General features: G+C 38.6%; 1 protein-coding gene across 2 annotated transcripts; it reads left to right on the top strand.

Annotated features, from left to right (window-relative positions):
- The first annotated feature begins 21 nt into the window (after positions 1–21).
- On the top strand, positions 22–27,141 carry ABHD5 (abhydrolase domain containing 5, lysophosphatidic acid acyltransferase). 2 transcript variants are annotated; one of them, XM_065051641.1, is made up of 7 exons: positions 22–184; positions 15,206–15,291; positions 15,571–15,943; positions 18,603–18,757; positions 21,789–21,900; positions 22,447–22,633; positions 24,229–27,141. In XM_065051641.1, exons 1-7 carry the CDS (start codon positions 60–62, stop codon positions 24,316–24,318), a joined length of 1,128 nt encoding a protein of 375 aa, XP_064907713.1. In that variant the 5' UTR covers positions 22–59; the 3' UTR covers positions 24,319–27,141. The 2 variants fall into 2 exon arrangements, with proteins under 2 accessions (XP_064907713.1, XP_064907714.1); XM_065051642.1 differs by lacking the exon at positions 22–184 and adding an exon at positions 6,222–6,517.

The raw sequence follows: 27,141 nt of genomic DNA, 5'->3' as shown, positions 1-27,141 counted from the left end.
CCGACCCGGGGATGACGCGTGCGGCGGGCGGGCGGGCGGGCAGGAGGGAGGAGCCCGCGATGGCCGGTGCGGCCGCTGTCGCGCTGTCCCTCGCTGCGCTGCCGGCCGCCGCCACCGCCCCTCCGTTGCCAGCTCCCGGCAGCCACGACGCCGCCATGGCCGAGGAGGAGACCTCCAGCGAAGGGTGAGTGGAGCGGGCCCGGGGTGATCCTCATCCTCCCCTACAGGTGACCTCGGCGCGGGAAGGAGGCCCGCGGGGGCGCCCCGGCCGTGCCCTGCCGCCACAGGCTCGCTCTCCCGCCCCCTCCCGCCGCTGGCGGGCCTCGCCGCGGCCTGTGCGAGCAGGTGCGCTGCTGGGGGTCCGGGACTAGAGGCCCGGGTGAGCCCTCACCTCCCCGAGCGGCCCGCCGGCCTCCCCGCTTCGCAGCGCCTCCGGTGCGGCCGCCCCGCCTGCCCCGGTGCGCTCCGGCATCGCTTCTCGGGTGCTCGCTCGGCCTACGGGCGCGCTGTCTGCCATGTTTTCCTGCCGCGCAGCCCGTCTGCCTGCTACGGCTTCCCCGGGTGTGCGGATGCGTGCCGGGAGGCGCCGGCGCCGTGCCCTTGCCGCTTCCTCTGCACCTGAGCTGTGCGGTCCCTGGCCCAGAACACCTGCCACATCTGTCTATACGCTATCTTCTTTGCTTTGGGCTATGTACACACTCTTACAGTCATCTAGCTTTCTTTTGCATCCCGGAGTTCAGTAGACACAGGTCTGCCCCACGCTTTTGCGTGCCTTTACCTGTACAACTTTACCTGTACATACAAATATCCTGTTTTCTCATTCCATCTGTCATCTACATTTACTTAGATGTAGAGCAGACTGTAAGACTTGTCAGCCTCTCTGCCACTGTATAATCATTCTTCTGTGTAATGTTTGATCCAAGTAGGAGATGGGAGCCCATCTTTAAATTGCAAACATATATGCTGTTGCTTTAACTTTTCCATTTTCCCTATCTCTGCTAATCTTTTATTTCCTGTCGCTATCCTGAGGCATTCATGTATACCAAAATAACTCCTCTGACATAAAATATCCTGCCTGTGGTTTTAGCATGTATCCCTAATACTTGTTTGTAACTACTTACTCACACCCTTGATGTATGACTTCATTGTAGCTATTAATCATTGCCTGAAATTACACAGTTCTGTGTTATATCTGTTTTCTGTGTACATTCAAATGGTTTATAATAATGAATTTATTAATCAGTGGTCTGGTCTTCCATTCACATATTCTTTATTCATGTATGCCTTCTTATAACTTGTCTTTCAGTGTATGTTTTATTTCTCACTGTACACTTCAGCTTCAAGTACAGACCTGTTCTTATATACTTCCAATACCCCCAAATATATTGTCTGCCCTTCTTTATCCCACTATAGAATAATATAGTCATCCTATCTCTGAGTCTGTTCACCAAACGTACTTAATAATCTGCTGGCCACTCATCTCCCAGTTTGTTCCGTCACATTTTGTGGTTCTAAGTCAAAAAAATACTCTATCAGAAGATACCTAGCTGTGTGCTAGTCATACATGTGCTTTATTCTTTCTTTCAGATGTGTAAATGTGAGTTGTCTACACTGTTTAGGAGAACTTTTCCTGTTTCTCCATCTTTTACATATCGGGTGGTATATCTCATTGCTGATAGCCTGGTCTTGAAAAACTAATTTCTTGCCTTTTCTTCTCCATCTATCATCTCTCATAGTTAAGTCTCATGTTATTTTGAGAAATTCCACTTAAAATTCTTTAACTACTTGCATGAAACTCATGCTGTGCATTCATGACTTCATATCAAGGCTGTTACTATTTGCATGTTGTCATATTATGTCTGTTCTGTTGTCTTTCAAAACTGCTTGAATTCTCAGTCTTGTTCTCTTTTTGGTCTTTTTTCCAACTTCTGGCTTTGTTTTTTTTATTTTACATATTTTTCTGCTCTGCTAGATCAATCTGATCAGAGCTGGACAATCCATCTTTTCCAAACTCCCTGTTACGCCTTTATCACCATACATATACAGCATTGTCTTTTCAAATGCAAACTTCAAAGACTTCCCTTGCAAAGCACTATGTAGTTTTGTCTACTCTGTAACTCTATGCTTTCCTCCTTTCCTCAAACTTAAAATAGTTTTTCAAAATAATCTCCCTCCCTGCCTTCTGCAACATTGCCCATTTTGAAACTACAGTCACCTTTGTAGTTCTGTGTTCTTTCTGACCCATTCACATTCATAAAGTACACGTCATTCGTAAAGCCACTTGTTGATCGTTTATGGTTTTCTAAGTAAGTGTCTTAAAATAGCTCTGCGCCAACCTGTTTTGTTTGTGTGTTCATTCAGCACGTTGGCCTGAACTGTATTTACTGTCTGGTTTGATCATAGAGAGTGCCGAGTGCTGCTGAGACAGTGCCAAGCGCCTTTGACTTCAGTAGCCTGTCAGGATTGCAGGGTCATAACACTACATGGTCTGGACACTGAGTTAGGAATGGTAGTTTCAGGATGTTGTCAGTGTCCCCCTTCTGAACAGTCAGCTCATTTTGTGTGATATCTTTCAGAGTAAGCCCCCCAATGCACTAAAGACCTCTAAGAACAAAATCTCATCTGTCTTTTCTATTAATTTAGAAAGTTCATTAGCTTTGATGAAATGTCAGTGCTCCAAGTTATTAGTGCTTTTATTGGTTTGTTTCTAAGATAGTCAAAATTAGTATTTTTTTCATCTTTTGAAGTTGAGCAAGGCTCAGTACTCAGCGAAAGTTTAGAAACAAGTGAAATATATTAAATATTTTTTATTTTAAACTCCATGGCAGTGAGAGGAAGAGTTCCAATATGCCACCAAACCCCTAGATGAAATTGTTAATGTCAGACGTATATAAAGAATAAATATCAAATTTACTTTGTCTGCTTTGAAAAAAATAGCATGACTCCACTTGTTACACAACACAGATTGTTGCAATCTAGTAACTGCAAAGTGTGGTGACAACAGAATAGCAGGGGCTCAGTTACTTTCTAGAAGATCTCAGCTGACAGGTACCTGTGACATTGTCCTAACTTTGAATGAGAAAGTTAACTGAAAAATTGTTTTAGTATTCATCATGGAAGTGATTGTTTAGTTAACGTATCACCTGCTAACAATTTCCAAACCTCTTCACAGCCTTAGACCTTCTCTGCATGAGTTTTGGACGTAGACTTTGCCTGTGAGGCAGACAGCCTAGCATAAGCCTTTTGCCAGTATTGAATTCACTTTATACTCACTCTGGATTCAGCAAGACTGCTTATGGCTTATAATGTAACTAGTAATAGCAGCTACTGAGTGAATGTATTGTATATATATGGAAAAAATCTCCAAAGCAAAATGCTGGGATTTTTCCTCCTCTGAGATAAGTGGAATAGTTTTCTTTAAAGCGAAAGTTTTAAGGGATCTGCATTTAGGAGCCTACATCAAATTGCTTGTAAGTGGCTGGTAGCCTTATAAAATGATGGCTTGGAGTAATAGGTAAAAACATAAACTGCAACACCAGTAGTCATAATTATTTTTATAATGGCCTTCATGTATGTTTATATTACAGAATTCTTTATACACTTTTGAAGTGAGCTGTTTGATTAACAAAAGAGGAATAGTTTGTTAGGCTTAATAGAGCCTGTGTCTGCCTCTTAGTAGGATGGTTTACAGCAATATTATGTGGTATGTTAAAGCATTTTTGCTTTTTTTGTTTTTTGCTTGTTACATCATCTAGGTTTTAAAGCAAACCGAGTGGGTAGATTGCTGAAAACAGGGTCCTGCCTACTTTATGAAAGGAAGTTATTTCTAAGGGCCTTTCCTATAGCACAGGTGACTGACAGTGAGTCTCAGACCTACAACTTGCATTTTTAAAGAGCTGGTGAGACATAAGCACAGCGTTCTAAGCAAATGTGGGAAAAGGTTAAAGGATATTTCCTTCCTCTTTTCTGATTTTGTCTTTTTTGTTGGCAGGGTTATGCCAGTCATAGCTTCAGTGCTTAATGCCTTTTGTGTTATGTTTGTATGGTCATCTGAAAGTATACGTATGAGCAGGTTTTCAGGCATTTATAGGGTCGTTCCTGGTGGTTTTTATGTTCTGCTATGAATTTAGGAAGGGAAGGTCTGTGTTGATCGGGAAGATCTCTCTTCTCCCCCAGCTCAGACTCAAGGGAGAGAGGGAAAGATGGCAAAATATAATAGGGGCCATCTTCTCATTCTGGTGGCAGAAAAGAGATGGTCATCCTCTGTGACCGGACAAGGGAAAATGTCATCTAAATGCCTCTGTGAGAGACTTGATAAACACTGTATGGGATAGAACAGTAAAGTTCAACTTTTCCAGCCTGGCAAACATAGGCAAACATTATGGAAAAAAGGTTTTTTAAAAGTAACTGCAGTGAGTATATTGAAGTAGATGACCTGTTCAGCTCTATTTACTCAGTTTTGGCTCCTCTTTGAATTCCCTTGTTTATTAGATATTCCTTGACTCATGTTTAGGACACAGACAGAGAAAAGAGTTTTCAATGTTGTTTGGTTTTTTTTCATTTGCTTCACCCATTTCACACTGGTCCTCCATGGTTATACCCGATGTGCTTACCTTTGTTGTGGGAATTTTTAGATTTGAATTAGACACATTTATACATTTACTTACCACCTTCCGAGTTCCCTCTGCTTAGCAGAAAATTTGATGATCGGGCTGATGGCAGGGATTTGCCAAAGGACCACAACCTTGGTCAAGATCTGTTCATGAGGTGACAGTGGATTTTGTTTCACAGTTTAAAACCAAAATCAGTGAAATTGGTGCACCCCATACATTTAATTTATAATTCAGCAAATATGTTTGTGATTTTTCAGATAATTCTTTAGTTCCTTGTAGTTCTTTATGTTTCCTAAGGGAGATTGTCTTAGGAAACATCATCTAGAGGTTTGAGTGCCTCAGGCTGGACATGTCTAGGATGGAAGGTTTTCTCCTCCACTCTTCCTGAAACTAGTTCTTATATCAGAGGAAGCGGGGAGAGGCCACACCAACATACTCCAGCAAGCAGCAGTGTGTCCTCTTGGTTGCTCCTTCCCAGTGGCCTGTGGCAATGCTGGCTGCCACCTTCCGTGAAGCAGCATCAAGTGCATGGTATCCACTGCCAGCACCAAGCCTGACAGTTTGGGTGTGCTCTGTCTGCTTCACACTTTGTGTGTGCAGTAAATGGATGTAAATTTTTACAGAAAACATCACTAGAGTCCAGGCTCTTTCAGGGTCTGTCCTAAAGGTTTCCTCTGCCTCCTGTAGAAGATCCCACTCTCCTTCGGTGACTACCTGTCTGAGTCATCTGCTATGACAGAAATCCCCCATCAAAAAAAAAAAGTCTGACTAGATTTATCAGCTATCCAGGTCAAGTCCTTAAAGAAAAATATGAGAAGCAGAGGAAGGAAGATAGTAATTATGTAGTAGCTTTTCATTTACATTTAAGATGTTAGTGATGGGGGAAAAGGCAGGTTGAAGAGACAGCATTAGAAATTCTGCTACTAAGTGCATGGGTCAAGTGCAAACTTTCCTAGTATCAAGGAAAGACTACTACAAAAATGGCCGAAGTAGGATTAGGTTACCTGTGAATAGCTGGGTCGTAGCCCTGGTGGATATTAAAGTAGAATCACAGATCGAGAGGGGTGACTACCTGTGGGGTTACTGCTGGGGTTGCCAAACTGTTGGTGACTATGGGTCATTGGAGAATGCAAATTTCAGGCAGTATCACATGCTTTTGGCTATGTTCTAGGCTTTTTAGAGCCTTCTAGGAGCCTGGTTAGCCCATTCAGAGACCTACCCCTCCAAAAAGGTCAATGTGTGTGCTGAGAGGGTCTCCGTGGTCTCTGATTTTTGTGGATGTCAATGGCAGAGTCAACAACTTTCCCAAATGATAAATTATTAAAGCAGCTTTGCTTTTCCCTCTTGCGTAGTGGTTTATTAAGATTGCTTGTTGAGGAGATTTTGATTCTTGTGTTTCATAACCTTCAAGTATTTACTTGCAACTCTGACATTCTTTCAGGATAGGTTTTTATACATGATTTATATTGACAGCTAGAGAGAAGAGGGCATGGGAGGAAAGGTGAGCGTCTGCATTTGCATTGGCTCTGAAAGATCCAGATGAGAAGCTGAATAGCAGGAGAGAGGTCAGTGGAGAAAAGAGATTTGTGAGTCGGTAAAGCTGTGTAAGGGAGAGAGGTTAGTCTGGAATAAGGTTAAGAGGGTAAAAGAGGAGGATGTTAAGGGTAAAGCCTTGAGTGACATGAAGAAGACATGCTGAGGAATGGCAAAAGAGGAAGGTGCTCTGAATGAGTTGTATTAGAAAACTCAGGATCATATGAGACTACAGAAAGGAAGGGAAGATACAACTGTAAAAATGCATTCTGTAACAAAAGAGGGAAGAGCACCTGTGCCCTTGAGAAAGTCCACTCATGTATTGAAGCGAGGAAGAGAAATGCATTGCAATGAGGAAGAAAATAAATGAGGTGGGTTAGTGCTAGCAAACTATTGTGGTTTTTTTTTAAATTACATTTAATAAGTGTAATACTGACTTATTAATTATATTGTACCTTTCCATAAGGGGACATTTGATGCAATGACATTTTAGACATGCTTATCTTCTTACCTGTTTCTAAGGTTACTTACACTTTCTAGACATCTGAAGCATTTGTAGTGTAGGCATGTCCACAAAACAGTTTGTTAGGAACAGGCACTTGTTAGGTTTTCCAAGAATTAAGAATGAGGCTATGTAGCCCAAAAAGTTGAATATCAGTTCTTGAAATTTGATGTAGATAACTTAGTCACCATAGGTGACTATGATAAAGGAACATAATGTAGAAGCTGTTCTTATGGTCTGCAGTGAAACAACCTGTCTTCAGTGTGCATTGACACTCAAGTAGAGACAGGTATGAGTAGGGTTTGTGTATGGCACGTTTGGAGCTAAGGGAAATAATCATATGCTTTAGATAGTCTCATCCGTGTTTGTATATGTCTGTTTATGGAAAAATAGAAATATCCATCTATTTACGTTGCACATAATACACCATGGAATATAAACAAAAGATAGATGGAATAGGGTGTGGATGGGCAATGGTGCGGATTTATGAGAGGTGCCTGTTACGTGTGTGTTTTGTTCTTGTCCTGTTTGATGGAACTTGGGGACAGTCTGAAATGTGGGCCTCTGGTGTGGTAGGTATGAGGAGGCTGACAAGTGAGGTTTAAGCAAGATTAAGGTTATGCAATATCTGAAGGGAAGCAGGATTATATCCATGAGTGGATAAATAAAATAAAAGTAGGAGGTGTAACATCTGAAGGGCACCAAGAGGAAACTTTCATTTTCTTTATTTCAGTTATGCTTTTCTTCACAAATTTTTTATGCGATGTGCAACCTATTATTCTGTAAAAACATTTAACAGCTGTGACAATGCCAGGTTCTAAAAGACATGAGTTTACTGTGGAGGAGGCAGAGGGATGAAGGTCTTCAGTGGTACCTAACATGTTACAAACATGATTTCTGTCACAAGGTTGAATAGTTGTAGTGGGACTGTGCAGCTCCGTCTTTCCTCTCATCTGCATCTTCATCTCTGCATTTTGTATTCTTCCATACCTGGTCTATAGTTGCTAATATAGTTTCTCTAGGCTGTGTTTTATTTTAGATTTTAAATCAAAGTCTAAAATAATAGGCCCTTAGAAAAAATGGAAATAAATAACCAAGGGCTTGCTTAGCTGGTTACTATTATCAGTTAGTGTGCCATAAATTTTTTAAGGGGAAATGTCTGTATGTTAGGGAGTATGTTGTAAGTTAGGGAGGAACAGTGTTTCTGAAAGCTTGTTAGAATTAATTAGTATTTGCAGCCTGACTTTGACCTGTCTGTAGAGAAGACTGTTTGTGATGTCTCAAAGGACAAGACGACACTGCCTTTGTTTATGGATTTGGAGCCTATACAGCAGTGAGCAAAATCAGGCATGAGAAACAGCTGTATGACCACACTTGTTTTCCTTATTATTGCACACATGCCTAGTGGTTCCTTGCGTTGGCTGGTAACACAGCTACTTCATAAGCAGTATAAGCATTGCAGGTTAAGGCTTGGGTGACTGTCCATGGATAAACGTCATTCTTGTGGTACAAACTGAAAAAGCACATGCCATTTAACATTGTGCATTGAAATGGACACCATTTGGTATAGCTAGAAGGGGTATAGGAGAAATGACAAAAACATAAAAAGGATACATATGGATTAAAAAAAACAAAACAAAAACAAACAAAAAAAACAACCCACACACAAAAAAACCCACCAAAATAGCAATACTGGGAGACAGAGAAGAAAATGGGGAGAGGTATGCAATGATGCAAGGCATAGGGCACGGTGTACCTGTGGCTGAGCTTCAGCATGGGAGGGAGCAAAATTGTAGGTCCTCCCCAATGCCTGAAGGTTCAGGTTGCGCAAATGAATTTAAATAACACTGTAAACTTCAATATCACTAAAATAGCCAGAAAATGCTGATTGGTTATGGATTCTCATTCATTATTTACATTTTCAAGTTAATGTTGATAAGTGATAGTCCTATGTAGCACTGTTAATGTAAATAGAGACAGTAATAAAATTTGCTTCTGAATTTTTGTATTAATCTTGATGTTGAATGTTCTGAACACAGAGTTCAAGATGCAGTAAGTACATGAGGAATGCATTGTTTTTACCTCTGCCCTAGTGTAGCAATAATCTGCAATAACCTATCATGTTTTTTTTGTTGGAATGGAGCTGATGTACATTACACTTCCTAGAAATATTATGCAGGGGTTTTAAAAACATTCTGTTTTAATGTTACTGAACTATGCAAGAGTTTCATAACATTTAATTGCATGGAACATTTTCACTGGAAATTCATCTAAACAGAACTTTATAGGCAGGGTTATAATGTCAGCTGGGGAAAAAATAGTTTCCTTTTTAACCCGTTCACAGCAATTTCATACATTTTTTAAATCACCTCATGGAAATGGTAAACAGACATTTGTTAAAGGACTGAGGTTTTTTGTTCCCATACTGTATTCCTAATTCTTGCTTCTGGGTCTCGCCTCTTTAGTATGCTCCTCAAGGTCTTTCATGGAGGATTACAAGATTTTTGGTCCTTTCATGCAATGATTAGGAAGTGGAACATGGAATATTTTTCTTCTCCTGATGGTTGTCTACAACTGCCAGAGCCAATCTTTGTGCTAGGAACATCTTGTTCAAATTATTGTTGTGATCACAAACTATTGTTGTGATTTGATTTCTGCCATACATGCAGAAGCTTTGCCCCTGGATACACAGCCTTTGCAATAACAGCTACTGTACATAGATTAAGTGTGCTTGAACAATTCTGTGTTTTGTTATTCTCGGAAAGCTGAAGTGCTGAAGAACATGCTGCACTTGGAGGACAGGAAGGAAGGACAAATTGGCTGTACTCTTGAAGTTCTCATGAAACCGTATCCTGAGCCTTGTTCCCAAGACATCCCTACCCAGTTAAATCCAGACTGAATGATGTCATGATTATTTGTCACTGTCTGTCAGTGGCAGCTCTGACTTAAAAGCTCGCTGTCCTCCACCTTGCCTTGCTAGTCTTTTTTTTTCCACCTTGTTAGCCAACAGGTCTGCTGTTTAGCTGTTTGGCTTCCCTGTAGCTGGGTCTCCATCATTATCTAGTTTAAAACATTGTTTCTTTTAAAGGTGAATCATTTCACAATTCTCATGGAGAGAGCAGTCAAGAAATAGTTGAATTGGCACAATGGAGGGAATAGTAAGCTTTTAGGTCTGATCTGATCTGACGTGCTGGTAGTGAGGATGGCGTGAAATTCAGACATTACATCAGCCAATTTACCACGTACTGACACCAGCAGGAATGAAAACACAGAAGTAGGGTGCTTCTCAGAGTTGCGCTAATGCATGGACTCCTTTGTGCATTTTATCCTTCTCATTTTAAAAATTGGCTTTCCTTGACTTAGCAGAGTAATACTGAATATTAACTGCAGTCAACTGCTTCTGTCAAAGGTTTAGGTGTAATATATATTTATTTGCTGCATCTTGTTCTCAGTTTCATGCAGAGTGTGTTGCTTTGACATGATAAACATATTTTTCTAATTTCCTGAACTTTCCAAATTTAATTAGGAAATTTGAGTCCTCTTCATGCTAATCAGTAATCCATTGTAATTTTAATTAAATGTGCTTTACTTCGTAGTTTTTGCTTCATTTTATAATTAATAAAGTCTCACCATTATATTCTTATATAGTTTTTGAACAGAAGGAGCATTTGTCTTGGTCTTTAAGAATGTATTTTATTTACTTCTTTATGTTAAAACTTTCTCTACCTCAACTTTTCCTCTCATAGCAGGATTCTGCTGAGCACTCTAACCTCAATTCAGAACACTTAAAAACACACTAGTTTCATTGAAGTACAATGCTTAAGTGTGTTTATATGGTGGGGTTATGTGAGACTTTAGAAGAGTAAGCCTTAGATGCTTATCATATTTAGATTTCAACTCACTGAATTCCTTTGCTAGCACAGTACTTCAAAAATACTTTATGTGGAAATGAGAGAATCTGAGCCATCTTTCCATTAGCTGATGCTTGTTTTTCTGTTACAGTGCAAGATTCTCTTACTTTGGGGCTAGGTCAAATTGATGGATGTTTATAACTGCCATGCCAGCTGGATGGCCCTGAAAATCACAGTGCCATTCCTCTTGATGCTGGGCAGAAACAGTACAACAAATTCTCTGCATTAATTTGATTTTGTTTTCTTCCTTATAAATAGCTGGAATTAATTCTGAGGGTCAGGAGAGGAGAGGGTTAGGGGTTTTGAAGGATTGGCTTGATTCTAATAAGATTTAAGGGTAAAGGGTAAAGCTTGAAATGGTTTACCAGTGAGTTCACTCAGAGTTTCAGCTTTTTAAGTTTCTGAGCTTGTTCCCTAGCTAAAACCTTGGTAGTTTGCAAAAATGTGATTAAAAATATTAAATATGTTTATTTGCTGAGAGCAAGACAAAACAGATAGGCAGCTCTGTTGCTCGTGTATTCAGTTGTGTTCCCATAATCCTTTGTTTGTGAGTTATTGTGTAATTGTTGTATAACCTGAGCCCTGGCTTCCCTGATGATGTGCTTTTAAAATCTAAATAATCTTCATGACAGGAAAGTCTGTTCTCCACACTTCTAGATGTTTTCAATTCTTCAGTATTTATTTAAGCTTTCATGAGCTTTTTGTGGAGTATGTCAAATTTGTAACTGCTTTCAGATCCCTCAGTTGTCTTGTATGTAATCAATTCTCAGCAAGCCAAACAGGTTTAATCTACCTGACAGAATGGTAGTATCTGAGTTATGTATTTGTTCTCTTCTTCATCCAATTTGACCTAATTAGTGGAGGTGGATGAGTGGGTCAGGTTCACTATGCCTCTGCCTCCACTTGTTTCTGAATGCTTTGAAAGGTACCTCTGGGCAATTCAATCTGTGCCGTGACAACAAGTTCTTGATTCAAATTAACGTTCAAGTAGCTATGGAAAAGCAGTAGTATCCTTAGTTACATTTTACACAATATTAAATTATTCTTTACTTAGATCTTTACTTAGATTTAAATTATTCTTTGCTTAGATGTAAGAGAGTAACCATTATTTATTTTGATTTTAAAAAAATTATTATTTTTATCCTTTCTTATGCTTGGACCCAGGGAAACAGGACATTTGCTCCAACCAGCCGCTTGGCCCCTGTGCACAGCAGTTGCAGGTCCACATTGGCAGATGTCTGTGCCCCTTTTGTTTTCCTTATGACTGTATTTGGTCACCAGCAGAGGCTATTGATGATCTTGCTAATCTTCCAGCCTGGCACTAATCACCTTGACTTTCTCCATATCTAAGGCTATTCAGTAGGTGTCTCTGGGACTTTCCTTTACCTTCTGGTCTCCTGCCTCAGAAGTGTTACAAGCAGTGTGGAGGTCTCTTGGCAGAGAGAGTGACTTCTGTGAATGCCTGGCAGGTCAGCAGTCCCACACCTCTGATTTTTCCAGCCTCAGGTGGCTGTGAAAAGTGTAATGGACCCTGAATAGGGAATTCAAGGAAGCATCCTACAGCATGCTCTGCCCTACTTATTATTACTTATTTTAGCATGGATGTACACACTGGTTTATGTTACTGCATGGCCATCAATGAATGTATAGGTTAAATTCTGCTAGTTACATGCTTTGGTAATTTGATGAGTAATGCTTATGTGTACAATCAGTATAAAAATAATAGAAAATTGGGCTGTCAGTTGCCAGATTTATTTCACACCTGTTGATACAGCAAGCAGCTAAGCCAAATGGATTTCGTAATGCCTCAAAATACAAGATGCCACTCTTTGATTTTTCTTTTTGTAAACAGAAGGATGGAAACGAAGTGTCTGGGAAGTGGTGGGTGATGAGAGCAGAGTGGGGTCTGACTGTTCTGGCACCGGGTAGCTCACCCAGAATGTGAAACTACTGCTGAAATCTTTAGTTTTCTCTCATATCTCATCTCCATTGCTGGTGAGCACACTGTCTTGAAAGGTCCATTGCAGCTTTTATAACATTACATAGCTGTTTTAACTTTATATCACAGAAATAAAAGTGTGAGCAATTGCCATTCTTATGTACATTTAGAAAACACATTTAGCACAGATGTACACAAGAAATTATACAGCCACACTCTAGTTTTCCAGAGCTATCAGAGAAATGGTTCAAATAGAGTAAATAGTTGATTGTTCTCTGCTGTGGAAAACATCTAGCAATGTGATAAATCATTTTTGGAAGGAGCGGGGAAAAAAAGGATTAAGTCTTGAATATAGGTAACTAAATATTTTCTTTCTAAAATAACTTTTCTAGAAAGTGATCACTTTTTTGGACAGAAAGCCTTTTTCACTTGCTCTTTTAGTTCAGCAAATACAAAATTACAGAATTGCAAACAAAATCTTTATTTTAAGCGTTTGAGCTTTCTGACTGTGTTTGTCAAGCTATACATCTATGTGATTTCTCTTCTGAATGAAAATCTTAGTATTTATAAAGAGTACTGATAGCTTAGAAAAGAAAGAGTGGTCATGTATATCATAATTTTCCCATTCTGACACAATTTTCTACATTTTTTTTTCCTGAGTATCCAGGTGTCTCCCTAAGACTGGGAAATAAAATTCTGGGACTGTGAACTGTAGATTTCATTTTTATTTCATTGTGGTCCTATCTCCACACTGTCTTCATGTTGGCATGGTGCAGTTATACATTTCTGAAGAAAAAAAATCTTTAAAGAAGTTTCTTTACTACATCAGTGTTTTTGCCAAGAAGAAATATTTCGTATAGTTCTGGGTTGGGGGAAATAGTGACTGGGTTTTGTGCTTCTGACCTAAGAGTTATGAATGAAAATGCATAGTTGAGCATGTAACTACCAGAGAGTTTGGCTCAGAAGGGTGCTGACATAGCCATTGTTTAATAATTTACCAAAGTAATTCATAATATTGGACACAATTAGTGATATCGCCAAACTCGGATTTCACAGTTACTTGCTGGTGAAATTGCTTTTGGCTGGTGCCAGCTTTAACCTCTTAAAAAATCTTACTTATAAATAAATGCATAGGTTAATGTAGAAGCAAAATACTTGGATGCCCATTCCTGTAAAATGCTGAGTTCCTTAATTTCTTAGATTGTATGAAGACATGGCATGGAAGGACACACAACTGTCCCTTCCCAGTCCCTCAGTACAATTTTAACAATTCCCACAGTCTGATGATTTAGGAAGGTTATTTACAGAACAGCCGGACATCACTGTGTTTCTTGGGGGAGTAAATAATACTGAATAGCAGTGGACATGAGTGGTTGGATGATTGATGCTTTTTGATGAGATATGCTTTGCATTTGTTTTTTGTTTTTTTTTTTCTTTCTTGATATCCCCTAATATGTTTTCATGAATCTGAACGATGCTGCTTGCGACTTCATTGTGCATACCCAGAAAACCTTCTACGTTGTATTATAAACTTAGGTAGCTATGCAGCTGGAGCAGCTCAGGCCCTTAAAAAGGTGTAGGGAAAGTCTTTTGGATAAAGAACTTGAGGGGCTAGATCTGTGATTTGTTATTGATGTGTTATGTGCATTCTGAAAAATTGGACATCAGTAACCTTATAGTATTTTAACATAAATTATTTTACAACTAATACTTGCAGTGCTCAGTCCCAAAAATATTATACAAATAATAAGAATATTAAAAAACTGGAGAGCAGTACAGTGCTAAATAAAGAACGTTGATTTTCAATTTGGTGACCTTATGTTCTTCCCTGTGAGAAATGGTCTGGGGTCCTACAGTGCCAGCTTTTGCACTGACAGTCTGAGCCACTTCAAAAACAAGTGAAAGATGGAGAAAGAGGTTTCTGTCTTGAAAACAAGGGATAAATTAGCAGCCAGGGAGAGCTGTACCTGATTGCTGTGTCCTTCAAAGCACTGTTGGTGGGGCAATGCTGTCAGCTGAGTCACTCCCTCTGCTCTCACGGTCAAGCTGGAACTACCAAGATAGTAACTGACAGCTGGAAAAGCAGCTTCTGTTGAGGGAATTGAAATTGCTGCTTTGTTTTCCTCTAGGACTTTGTTTCTAAGTCGGTAATGAAGGTGCCCCCCCCCCCCTTTTTTTTTTTTGCTTTGCTAGAATAAACCTACTTATTTTTCACTTTTAAAATTTATCTGGTGTATTAATCAGTTCAGGTTAGGCCGGCGAGCACATGGTTTCTTGCTTTTTTGGAAATAGTAGGTTCATGCAGGGTAGTGTATGCAGGCAGACTTCCAAAGGAACTTGAGAGGAGGCTGGAAAGCCCAATGAATGTGTTACATATCCTGCCAGGCTTGTCGGGTCGCCATGAGGGCTAATACCTCCAAGTTCTCAGAAGAAAACTGCTCTGACGAAAATACATCAGTACACTCTGATAAGGAACACACAGTAAAGAAACAGTGCGCTGTTTGGAGAACGCCCCTGATCTTGACACCACTTTATAAAAGTCAAGATAAAGTGAATTCCCTCCCACTGTGCACTCCTGCGCTGTGTGGCCTCTGATTTACATGGGTTCTTTTATGAAAAGCAGCAAAAGAAATGTCTTCAAAGTATCAACGGGTGCAAAAACTTGCCATCTTGCTCAAGAAATTTTTCTTCTGTATTGCTGTTGTAGGTTAGGATGGTTGTTCAGCTGGCTTCCTGCCTGGTGTCCCACATCACTGCTACACCTTAAAGAGGCTGAGGACAAAATGCTAAAATGTAAGTCTTTGGTTTTTAATAAGATTTACAGATATAACTAGATTTTTTGGTAAATTCACATTAAATGTAATCAGATAAGTTTTTAAATATGGCATTTACACTGTGATAAGATAAGTAGGTTTAGCATTAGATTTGCACTGTTGCCTTATTTAGATAATTTGGTTGTAGGCTCTCTCCTTTGAAAGGGAGCTCCTATATAAAACAGTGGTTTCCATAGAATGTACTTCATATTTTGTCTGGCATGTCTAGTAACCTCATTTTTTCCCACTCTTTCTTCAGGTATTACAAGCACATACAATAAACGATATGTGTATATATCTAATGGAAATAAAATATGGACACTGACATTCTCTCCAGACTTTTCACATAAAACTCCACTTGTTCTCCTGCATGGGTTTGGAGGAGGTGTTGGACTGTGGGCTCTCAATTTTGAAGATCTTTGTGAGAACAGGACCATTCACGCTTTCGATCTCTTGGGATTTGGACGTAGCAGTAGACCACACTTTGACACTGATGCTCAGGAAGCAGAAAATCAGTTTGTGGAATCCATAGAAGAATGGAGAAAGGAGGTGGGATTAGAAAAAATGATTTTACTTGGACACAACCTAGGTGGATTCCTGGCTGCTGCTTACTCGTTAAAATACCCAAAAAGGTATGTGAAAATAAAGGAATGAAGGAATTCCTTTTCTGTAGTTGACTATTGATTTTAATGCAGATTTTACTTGATTAGGCTCTTTGTAGATTATGTTTAAGTAAATGACTGTGCTGATTTAAAGAAACCTGATACTGAATTTTAAACCCAAAATATTAATAGTATGCTTTGTTTCCAGGTGAACAGAAATAAGGAGATATGGTAAACATGCTTTTCAGTGTACATTTCTGTACCTCTTTGTTTATGTTCAATACCCCCTTGCCACTTATAAGGTGAAATAGCAAATATTGTATTCATGTGTGAATGTTTTGTGCCATCGCTGGTCAAACATAGGTTTGTCAAGGGAAAACAGGTCTGTTTTTACCAAACTTCCCATTATTATAGATAACATTGGAACTTCTGAACATAATTCCCCTAGGTAATTTATGTGTATATGCTAGCAGCCAGCCTGGTGCAAGCATGATGATGTAAAAATGGTTTTAGTGACTGATTTAAATTGTCTGTATGCCACTTAATATTTCTTCTTTGCAAAATAACCCAGCTGCAGCAGTCCTGTATTTTAACAGCATTTTCTGTACCACATTGTGGCCAACAGCTAATCCATTTTTTTCCTTTAAACTGATAATTTGTCTCTCTTTTGATACAGTCTGGTCATATAGCCCCTGCTGAGCTAGGATCCCACCAACTGAGGTTATGCTATCTCAAAAAAAGGCATGGCTTTTGCTTAGATACTCCTGTGAAAAACTGCGAATGTAACTTTAGCTTTCCACATCATATGGCAAATTTTATAGTATACAAAACTAACTGTAACTGCAGTTGGGTTCTTGTAGGCATCACTTACAAGTTTCTTGCGCCTTTTTCTGAAGTATCTATAAAAGGCACTATCCCATCCTTGTGGGGTGGAATATTGTTTCTGCCCCCTGCTGACTTACATCAAAAGTGACACTTTATGTTTTCATGCCTCGTTGTGCTTAAATTGAGGTTAATTTGAAGGTGGTTTAGTTTGTGTTCCCACATTACTGATGCTTCCCTGAAATTAAACTAACACGATCAAATTAGCAAATTGACTGGTAGGATCTTAAGGCAGCATTGAATCAAGTGATAAATATAGCACAGCTTTCAGCCAGATTATCTAACAATGCATTAGAGGCTTAAGGGATTCTGGATATGTATTGTTAGGAAAGCAGATCTGGTTCTCCAACTTTAGGTGATCCATTAATTTACTACATTGTACCGAAGTTCTTCCTGGGACAACGGAGGTTACCGATCCAAAAAGATTCTCATTTAGAATATTCCTGGATGGTGGTGGTGGTAGTGGTTCATGATTTTCAATTACTGCAACTTCTGGACTATTAGTTTTGGAATGATTCTCATCATCAGCTGTATTCTTGGGTTATGTTTTAGGCTTGATTACCAAAAGGAGAAATGCCAAATAGGAAGGAAAGTATAAAGAAAGGAAACACAAAAGAAAAAAAAAGCTTATTGTTTGCTGTGTTATGTTTAATGCCATAGTTTGTGCACAGAATGTGTGGCTGTCCTGAGCGGCTCCTCATTGCTCATGCTTCTTTGCCTCTAATCTCTCCTGCTTGACTTGTGTAGTTAAATACGACCCAGTGTCCTCTTACATTTGGTGTTTGCTGCTGTGTGCAATGCACTCATGGCTGAGCTGACAGCCAAGAAACATCTTTGTGAGCTTAATCCATTTCAACCTCTCATTTCAAGCACAGATTTTTTTGTTTCCCAACCGATTATAGTTCAGAACTAGTCTTCGGAATAACTTCTGACACTAAGAACTTTGTTGTGTTAAATATCAAGTCTTATGGCTCTGAAATAGAAGGAAGTAATGAAGAAGAAAGTTAACTTGATGAAGCTTGCGTGGAAAATCACCTTAAATATCCAAAACTATAGTTAAGAGTCAGTTTTTTAGAAACTGGCAGTATCTAGGACAGTTAGACTAGGTGTTATTATGGGATTAAACAGAAATGGACAATTCCAATCTACCAAGATGAAATAGATTTTTTGCTTGAGGGGGACTTGCAGCATGGAATGATTGATAACTACATGTACTGGAGACTCCTACTATGCTCTCTGTACTGAGATTCCTCATGACCTAAAATCAATAAATTTAGAAAACAGCTGCTAATTGTGCTCTGCGTTTCTCAGTTGAAATTTTACTTCAATAAGATGATTTTTCAGATAAATTGCATCTCTTCTTACAACAGAGATCTTAGACGGCTTGGAAATGAAGGACTTTCAGCAAGTTTACTTAAATGAAACAGATGCAATTATCTTATTTTCTCTCAAATTAAACTGGTCCTGCATATAATATTGACTGAGCATATAGATTAGACTACTTTTAAAAACAGAAACAAGACTGGCCTTTCTCATTTGTGATTAACAGCGGGTATCTATTGAATACTGAGTTCTTTTTGTGGCATGAGCTTCTGAGTTCAGATCTGGTGTTCATACATATGATTAGTTGCAATTAAATCTCGAATTAGCAATCAAAAACAAAGACATTGATGAATCAGAAACTAGGTAATAAGTCACTATGATGGAAGTGACTAAAACAGGTTGCGTAGTCCACAACACATTTCCATTGTACTCAGTCGAAGAAAAACTGATGTAGTCTAAACCTCTGAACCTTTTCTGCCAACAGGGTCAAACATCTGATCTTAGTGGAGCCATGGGGTTTTCCAGAGAGGCCTGACAATGCTGAACATGAAAGACCAATTCCAATCTGGATCAAAGCACTAGGAGCTATCTTGAGTCCATTTAATCCATTAGCTGGGCTGAGAATAGCAGGACCCTTTGGTGAGTTTTAGCTACTCTTAAATACTGTTTCTCTTTTTGTTAAGTGTAAACATGGGGCAGGTACCCCATTAAGATAAGCTTTGTTGCAAGCCCACATCAACCGAGGAGGAAAGAGTTAGAGGAGAACGTGGGAGGGGTTGAGGAAGGATGAACTCTTTAGGACAAGAGGGCAAGCTCTTTCTATTAGAAATACTAGTACGATAGTTTGTAGCAAGCTACATTATATTATTGTAGGCTATAGTTATAGTGAGTCAGATTATGCAGACTAGGTAGGGATGACCCAAAATACTACAGTTTTAGTTTAGGCGGGGAGAAGAGTGTGATCAAATCTTAAATTCATTGCATATATTCCTTCTAACAGGTAAAAAAGTTACCTGCCTATTACTCCCTTTACTACAGAAGTATCTGCTGCAGAGGCTTGCAACAAGATATCCTTCAGGTCCCTCACAAGTTACAGTTAGCTCACCTGTTCATCATCTTTAGTATCCAGGCTGAAGATAAACTAGTGACATTCCTAGGTTTTGCTTACATTAAAATCACATCTGTTTCCTAAATATTTTTCCATAGAATATATATTTTAGTATGCTGATCTATTTGTTTGCAGGGGTGTGACAAAATTATCTTTTCAGACAAGCAACACATTTTGTGCAAACCGATTTTTTTTTAAAGTAAAATGCTAATTCAGTAGCAACCCGAAGCACATTGGGTGATAAGCACTGATTTAATGCCTTTTATCTGATAACAGATGCATGCGTAAATCAATCCCTGTGAAAGAGTTCAAAGCTGAAGTTGTCTCTCTTGGCAAGTAAGTGTAGTCAAAAACATGGTGCAGAAGCAGGCCCTATCTTGGCAAGGTATCCCCACCCTAGCCTTGCAGGCTGCTGTGGAGGGCAGTGATTTTCAAAATTTTTCATCCATTTCTCACTCCACATGTTAAAAAAAGTTTTCTGTCATCAACGTAACGTGCAGTTCTTGACAGGTGAAGCATAGTTCTTAGAGAAGCCTAAGTGTAAACACCGTGCTGCAAGGTGGGCATCAAACCTGACCAGATGAAGGCACTGAAACAAACCGAGGATCCCTTCTGCATGCACGTGTGCTTAAGCTGCTGGGCAGGCTTAGCTGACTTGATCAAGGGTATGAGGTAGGCACTGGAATGTGAGACAGGTTCTTTGGGATATCATGATGTTATCATGGGGACATTTAGTCAGACCTACAGGCTGGGAAAGAGACAGAATCCAGAGAGATCTTTTTCTTTGAGTGGTTTCCAGTTGGTTGATTGTCAAGTTTTCCTTCACTCAACTGCAACAGTCACCCAGGAGGCTCACAGTATAGGAATTTTGGCACTTAGATTGGGTTTGTGAATTCCATACCTTGAACTGAGTGCCTACAAATTCTTCGGGACAGTAGTTATGTCACCATGACCACACTCTTTTTATGGAACTCAGTAACTTCAATGTTAATATTTTTTTTAGCACTTCTATAGATATTATGCAAAACATCAGCCAGACAATTGAAGGTGTCTTCAAAAAACATTACGAGAATGAACCAGTGTTCCAAAATTTGTTCCAAGGTGCCTTGACTCCTTGTTTCATTCTCCTCTGTAAAATCCTGGCGAAGGAGAATGGTTTTGTGACAGACAAAACACTTTTTATCAAAACGGAAAGTGCATTCTGAAGTTTGGTAACTTTCAGTTATGTAGTTATTGGAAATGGGGATACTGTGGCCTCTGTGTTGATAGTGGGGGAAACACAGAATCAGTCTCTTTCTTCCAGGTATTCGTATTCCAAGCCAGCTGTATTCTTTGTGTTCAAAAAAAAACCAAACAGGCTGGACAGATGTCCAGCAATTGAACTCTCTATGAAGAAAATACAAACAGCAGAGAAAACTGCAGAATGTTTGCAAAAACTTCATTGCTTCAGGACTTAAATCACTGTTTCAAAAGGCAATTATTTTCTCTTGCACTGTACTAGTTTACTAAATTGATTTAAAGTATACATAAGGCCATGTTGCAATCATCTAATCTCAAGGTTACAAAAGCATAGATCACTGTGACAAGGTCTACATAAATAGTACTAGCCCTTTGGCCTGGAACAGGTGGGAAGAAGTGACATCATCATCAATGCACAGATTAACAGCAGTATTTTCAGTTGATAAACCCAAGTGGTAAACTGTGAGTCTGTCTCTTCAGGGATGAATAATATTCTTAGACTAAGATCAGCCTCTGGTAAGACTCTTGTCCTAAAGATCCATCTGGTCAACTAGAAGAGGCTTCTGCCCTAAAGAAGTGATTTGGAATAGGAGTTTGACTTTAAAAAGCCTGAACTGGCCCCTGAAGGGCCTCACTTCTCTACTTTGGCTTTTAGAGAGCATGGGGACAGTAGCCTTCCTGGGTTAAATCTCTTCATTTGTACCAGTTCTTGTGTCTTATGTCAAGATTTCTACACTTGTTTTTTCAGCGTAAACTTCTGTTCTTTCAACTAACACTAGTTAGATGAACTAGCTTCAGAAGATGACTGTTCTGTAAAAAGAGAGCACAGACTTATATCTAAGGAAGAAAAACAGCCCAGCTTTTTCAGTGGTGCCTTCTGGTTTGGAAAAGTGGGATGCTTTTAGCCCACCCAGTGCTACTAGAGCAAGGAAGAAGACAGTGTTGGTATCCCTTGAGACTAAACTGGCAGCAGAATGATACTCTGCTCAGCCCTTTTGCTGGTCCTTGTTGCTTGTTTCTTCTATTTTTGCAGCAGCCATTCTCAAACATTCCCTGTGTGTGTTCAGCAGGGACTGAATTGCCCCTCTTCTGGTGCAGCATAAAATTCTTTGGAGTATTTATGTCTCCTTCCTATTTGGTGAAATGCCATCTTATTTTCCTAAGGCATGCAAGTGGTGAAAAAAACCATTGGTTTAGAAGTCATCAAGCTTAGCCACGTGTTTCAAGGAAACGTATTTGGACAGTTGCAATGAAAAGCATTAGGCAATCTAATAAAGTTGTCTGTACTAGTTCCTTCTCTAATAGTGTTTTCTGTTTTAACAGGATTAAGCCTTGTCCAGCGTTTAAGACCAGATTTCAAGAGAAAATATTCATCAATGTTTGATGATAACACTGTGACTGAATATATCTATCACTGCAATGTACAGTCACCCAGGTCAGTATGAGTTTCCAAGCGTATGAAGTCTTTCATGTACTGACTGCCTGCTACTCCCTCCCCTGGCCATGACAACAATGTGCATGCCTTCATGCCTTTTTTTTCTTTTTGAAATTTTAACATTTATTGTATTAATTGGAGAAAAAAAATAGCATTGCACTTTTTCTGAATTCCAGAAACTGAAAAAGGTAAAAACTGTTATAATTCTAGGTTTCTTCTAAGCTACTTGTGTGTTAATTCTGAGAGATTTTGGGCACTGATTTTTAATAAAAAAAAATTGTTGCAGTGGTTTAATTTGTAAAGAATTACTTTAAAAATAAGGCACTTCATTCTTGTAAGTGTTATCGCTCATTGCTGTAAAAACATGGGCTCTTTCTGTTGAAAAGTACATGCAAACCTTGAAAACTTGTGTTTCTTAATAGTAAAAAATCCCAGCCTTGTGTACTATTGCACTCTGTGTTACTGAAAGGCACAGATACTGCCATCTAGAGAAAAGGCAGATCCAATGGAAATTTAATTGTTTTTACTCTTTTGAATGACTTGAAGCGGTGAAACAGCTTTCAAGAACATGACTATTCCTTACGGATGGGCAAAAAGGCCGATGCTGCAACGGATTCCACAAATGGATAAAGACATTCCTATCACTGTGGTCTATGGAGCACGTTCGTGCATAGATGGCAATTCTGGCAGCACTATCCAATCTCTGAGACCAAATTCGTATGTGAAGACAATAGTAAGTTGACTTTTAAAGCAGTTGTTCAGTTATTGTGTGGATTTGTCTACATCGTATCTGTTGGTTTTTTATACCAACCATGGAAATGCTGGCCCTTTGATTTAAAGCCTGGGGTAATAACTTCTGATTTCTGTAAGGAAAAGAGAGAAAACAAGTGTTAGATCAGAGAAAACCTGGACAGGACAGTATTGCATTTCCAGAGTAAGAGGGAAATTTACTGTAGCACTAGAAGCTGAATTAGATCTTTGAGCAAGGTCATTCTTCTGCTCTGCAAAATATTTTGCTCCACAGTGGGTCCACAGTGTGCAAATAGAAGTAGGTTTTGTGGTCACTGGTAAATATCTGGGGTTTTGTCTGTGTTTTAAACCACAACAAGCCTAATATCTGCATATAGGTATGACATAGTGGGGAGGCTCTCATAAACTCTGTTAGTCTTTCTGTCTAATGCTTTTTTTTTTCTCTGATAAGAGAGTGGTTTGTACTTGGAGCTTAGGTTCCTGTAAAAGTCTTTAAGTCATTGGAAAAAAGTACTTTGTGCTGTTTTCCTAGCTAATACATTCTTGTTTAGAGGTGTGGCATTATCAGTGAAAACGTGTGTACTTGCAACTTGATGTGAACATGCACACTGCATTTTTTGTTGATTTCTAGGAAACCAAATGAATTTAAAAGTATTCTTCACGCATTGTCACATCAATAAGCTGTGATAATTGAATATGCATATATGTTACAATGCTATGAGGTGATAAAATATTTGAATACACCAGCTGTCTTCTTACTGATGTCTAGATCTATCTGGACAGAAGTGTGCAATGTGTGATGTTGATAGTATACCACGACAAGTCATTCAAATAAAAATGTATAGTCTTGATATAGCTGACATCAGAACTGGGACTCGGAGAAAATACATTGTTATTGAACTGTTTACGTGTTAAAGAGCACAAATACATTTCATAAATGTTCACACCCAGACTTAAAGTGTCACTTATCTGCTTAACCAGAGGGAAAGTTGTAACAAAAAGTCACTGTTAAGAAGTGTATAGTATATTGCTGGGATAAGCGTATATCATTCAGGCATATTTTTCCAGTCTGGTCAATGGCTTTTAGAAGGGACCATGGAAAACTTTGTCATACTCCAGGTTAAAATTTTGTCCAGCCAACTACAGATTCTAAAAAGTGAATTGGAGTGGTATAAATTATAGGGACATTCAAAAAACACAGGAGGGAAAGGCTTCTCCTGTGTCTGCTTGAATGGTGGCTTTTTTCAGCAAAGCGTGAAGTTCAAAAAGCAGTAGTTTTACCCTCTTTTCACATGTAGCAAAGTTCTTTCAGCAGGTGAAACCAGCTTTTGTTTTTCCTTGTATTTATAGTCCTTTTCAGGCTGTATGGTACCACCTCCTGACAGCAGTTGAGCTAATGCATTTTAACACAGGCTGGGTGCAAGAGATCAGGTCCAGTTTTGAAGTTGGTTTTTTCCAGTAATACTGTATCAAGTAGATAGTGTGTAAAAGTCAGGTTCTTCAACTATCCCAGTATTAATTTGTTTTATTTATTACATTCTCGTGATTCTGATCTGTTTCTTCACCTTTATCCTCTAGGCAATTCTTGGGGCAGGTCATTACGTGTATGCTGATCAACCTGAAGACTTCAACCAGAAAGTGAAAGACATCTGTGATTCTGTGGACTAACGGTCTTCTGTTCTTTAGCAAGTCATGCTGTAGATAGTGGTTAATTGCAATACTCTCTAGGAAATCACTAAAGAATGAACAGCTAATGGAACGGGCTCTATTTGCACACTGTTTCTTGTAAGAAGCCATTTGCACACTTAAACCACGTAGTGCCTTTTTGGGGGGTATAGGGAGATTTGAAACAAACTTTGTACAGCTTTGTGTGAGATTGGTCTTTAGATTATTGGCCTGTCATATTTGAAATTACATATAACTTTTTAAACTAGAATTCTCTTCACAATGTAATTGACTTTTGTACATGTTGAACTTCTAAAGATGCTGAATTTTTCACTAACACAGGGAACCGTATCGATACAGGTACAATGTATAAAATCCAATTTTGTTTCTTTATAAACATTCATATTTTCTACTTGCTGTTTCATGGCAAGAATATGAAATTGCTTATACATTTTATTTTTTGACTCCAGAACTCCATGTCCACTATTTTAAGAGGGTGTATTTTTTTTTGAGTGATAACAGCTTATGAAGCTGATTTTGAGAGAGGGACAAGGCCAAGATAATGAGCAGTGTCCATCACTGAAATATGTTGGCTAGTTTGTAAGGAGTTTGGACTCAATATTAGGAAATCTTTCTTCTGTTGGATTTTATTTCCATTTATCTCAAGGCACCTTTTTCCGTCTGTGTAACTTTTACGGAAGGCTCTTTTCCTAAGAGTCAATGATGTCACCAGCGCTCATGCTTCCATAAATATTTTGATATATAGTTTTCAGTGATTTAAAATACACAAGATGGCTTGTTAGTTACTCCATCTATTTTTAACACTTTACTACAAGCTTTGTTACTAGCCTAAACCTAGCAAGTGTAGATAAGTTAACAGGATGTTGATTAGGGTTAGGGAATGACCATCTGGATAGTGAACATAATTCCTGTTTTCTTTAGGTAGAAAACCTAGTCCACTTTTTAGTAAATTCAGGGTGGAGGAAAGACACGGGGAGAATATTGGTGTTCTCTAATTGGGAGCTACAACAGATCAGTTTATTTTAGTTAACATGCAGCCTCCTTTTAGGAAGGATTATTACTGGAATGGGCAATACCACTGTAACAAATTATATTATATGTTTTGGAGATTCTTTATGTAATTATATATTTTAATTGAGTATTTCAATATCAGAGATATTCCAGTCTCTGCATCTTTTTGAAATTGTAGTTGGATGTTAGTTCTTCACATGCTTAGTAAATTATATTAAGCAAAATACTTTGTCACTTTAAAGCCAAATTATATGGTGGTTTGGTTTTTAACAAGTTTACGTAAAACTATTGATCTACTTTTGAATATTGAATTGACTACTGAAGAGTTCTTGATACTTTTATACGTAGAGAATTTGATTTAATGATAGCACCGTCTTAAAGCTTGAGTGGAACTCTGTGCTTTTTTCCTCAAGTTAAGGAATTGTTGCACATATTTATGATGTAGAAGGCAAAGATACCTAAAATATTCAGGAAATACTCTGACTATGTTCCCAGCCAAACAATCTCTCTCTTTCTGAAGGAGATATATGTCTATGGTGCTATATGTAAACATCAGACAATCTTTGTGACTGCCTTGACTGGTAGCACTTAATATCTAACAAGCTGAAGATTTTAATTACAATTAACTGTTGAACTAAATTACTTTTTCAATTAGCTGATGCTAGAATTTTTAGATAAAATTTTGGGTTATTTGCTGAAATACTGAGTTCAAAATGGAAAATCAGAATATCAGTTATGATTTTGAATATATGCTGTAAATTCTCAGTTATGCCATCATTTTGGTGGAAGCCTTCGGTATGTATTTTTTCACCCTTTTCAGTGTCTAGTTTTATTTATCAGCTTAAACAGCTGGTTTAATTGTGTGTAAAAGCCCAATACAAAAATATATTGAGTCTCCACCAAATAACAAAAGCTGAAATAAACTTGGTATTTTCAGATAGCACTTACTGATGGGAATTCTAGATTCCACATCAAAAGGTGGAAGTAGGGATAAAAATTGCACCATGAATGTGAATATTGTTTTTAATATCCCTTGGTGTTTCAGCATATTGTACTAGTAAGACTTCTTACTTAAGTTTTGCACAATTAAAAATAATTCTTAAACGTTAAGTGTGATTAATGTTAAGATATGGTGTTACTTTTGTAAAAACTACATGTAATTGAGCCCTGGAAATCAAGAGTAATTAATAAGTTCAGCTAAACAATCCAAAATACATTAAAATATGGTAATGCTTATTTTCAAATGGCTCAATGTTCTTAGGATTTCTTGTATTTAACTGAAACTGGGAAGCATTTTTCAACAAACAGCTGCAAGCTCAGAATGCTGATTTAATTTACAACAAAAATGTTTGTTGGTTATCTTCCAGGCAGTATTAGATACTGCTGTGAAGGTCAAAATGCAATCCTGAATATCCTGTTGTGTACTGCGTAACCCAATAAAGTTACTTTAATGAACATCATCAGAGGCGCTGAACAGAAAATGAATGCCATATACTGAAAAGACGTGGGAGCTGGACCTTCTGTGAGCAATTACTGTCTGGGAATAAGCTCAGTTTCTCCAGAAGTTCTGTTTCAGTGCAATGACCAGTTGCTTAAATGTACTGTGGCAAGCACGGAACACTGATGGTGCTATTTTTATTACAGCACTATAAAATAAGACAAGAATCACGAGCATAAAGGCACCCAAAGATCTATCCCGTTCTAGCATCAAAATGAAGACAGCTGTGTACCAGAGACTACGGCATAACAAAAAGAATCCAAAATATTAATAAAAATCCAAGATTAACTGTCTAA

The sequence above is a fragment of the Columba livia genome, chromosome 2 (genome assembly GCF_036013475.1).
Source record: "Columba livia isolate bColLiv1 breed racing homer chromosome 2, bColLiv1.pat.W.v2, whole genome shotgun sequence".
NCBI lineage: Eukaryota > Metazoa > Chordata > Aves > Columbiformes > Columbidae > Columba > Columba livia.
Note: the sequence above shows the minus strand (reverse complement) of the source record. Positions and strands in the feature narration are given on the sequence as shown.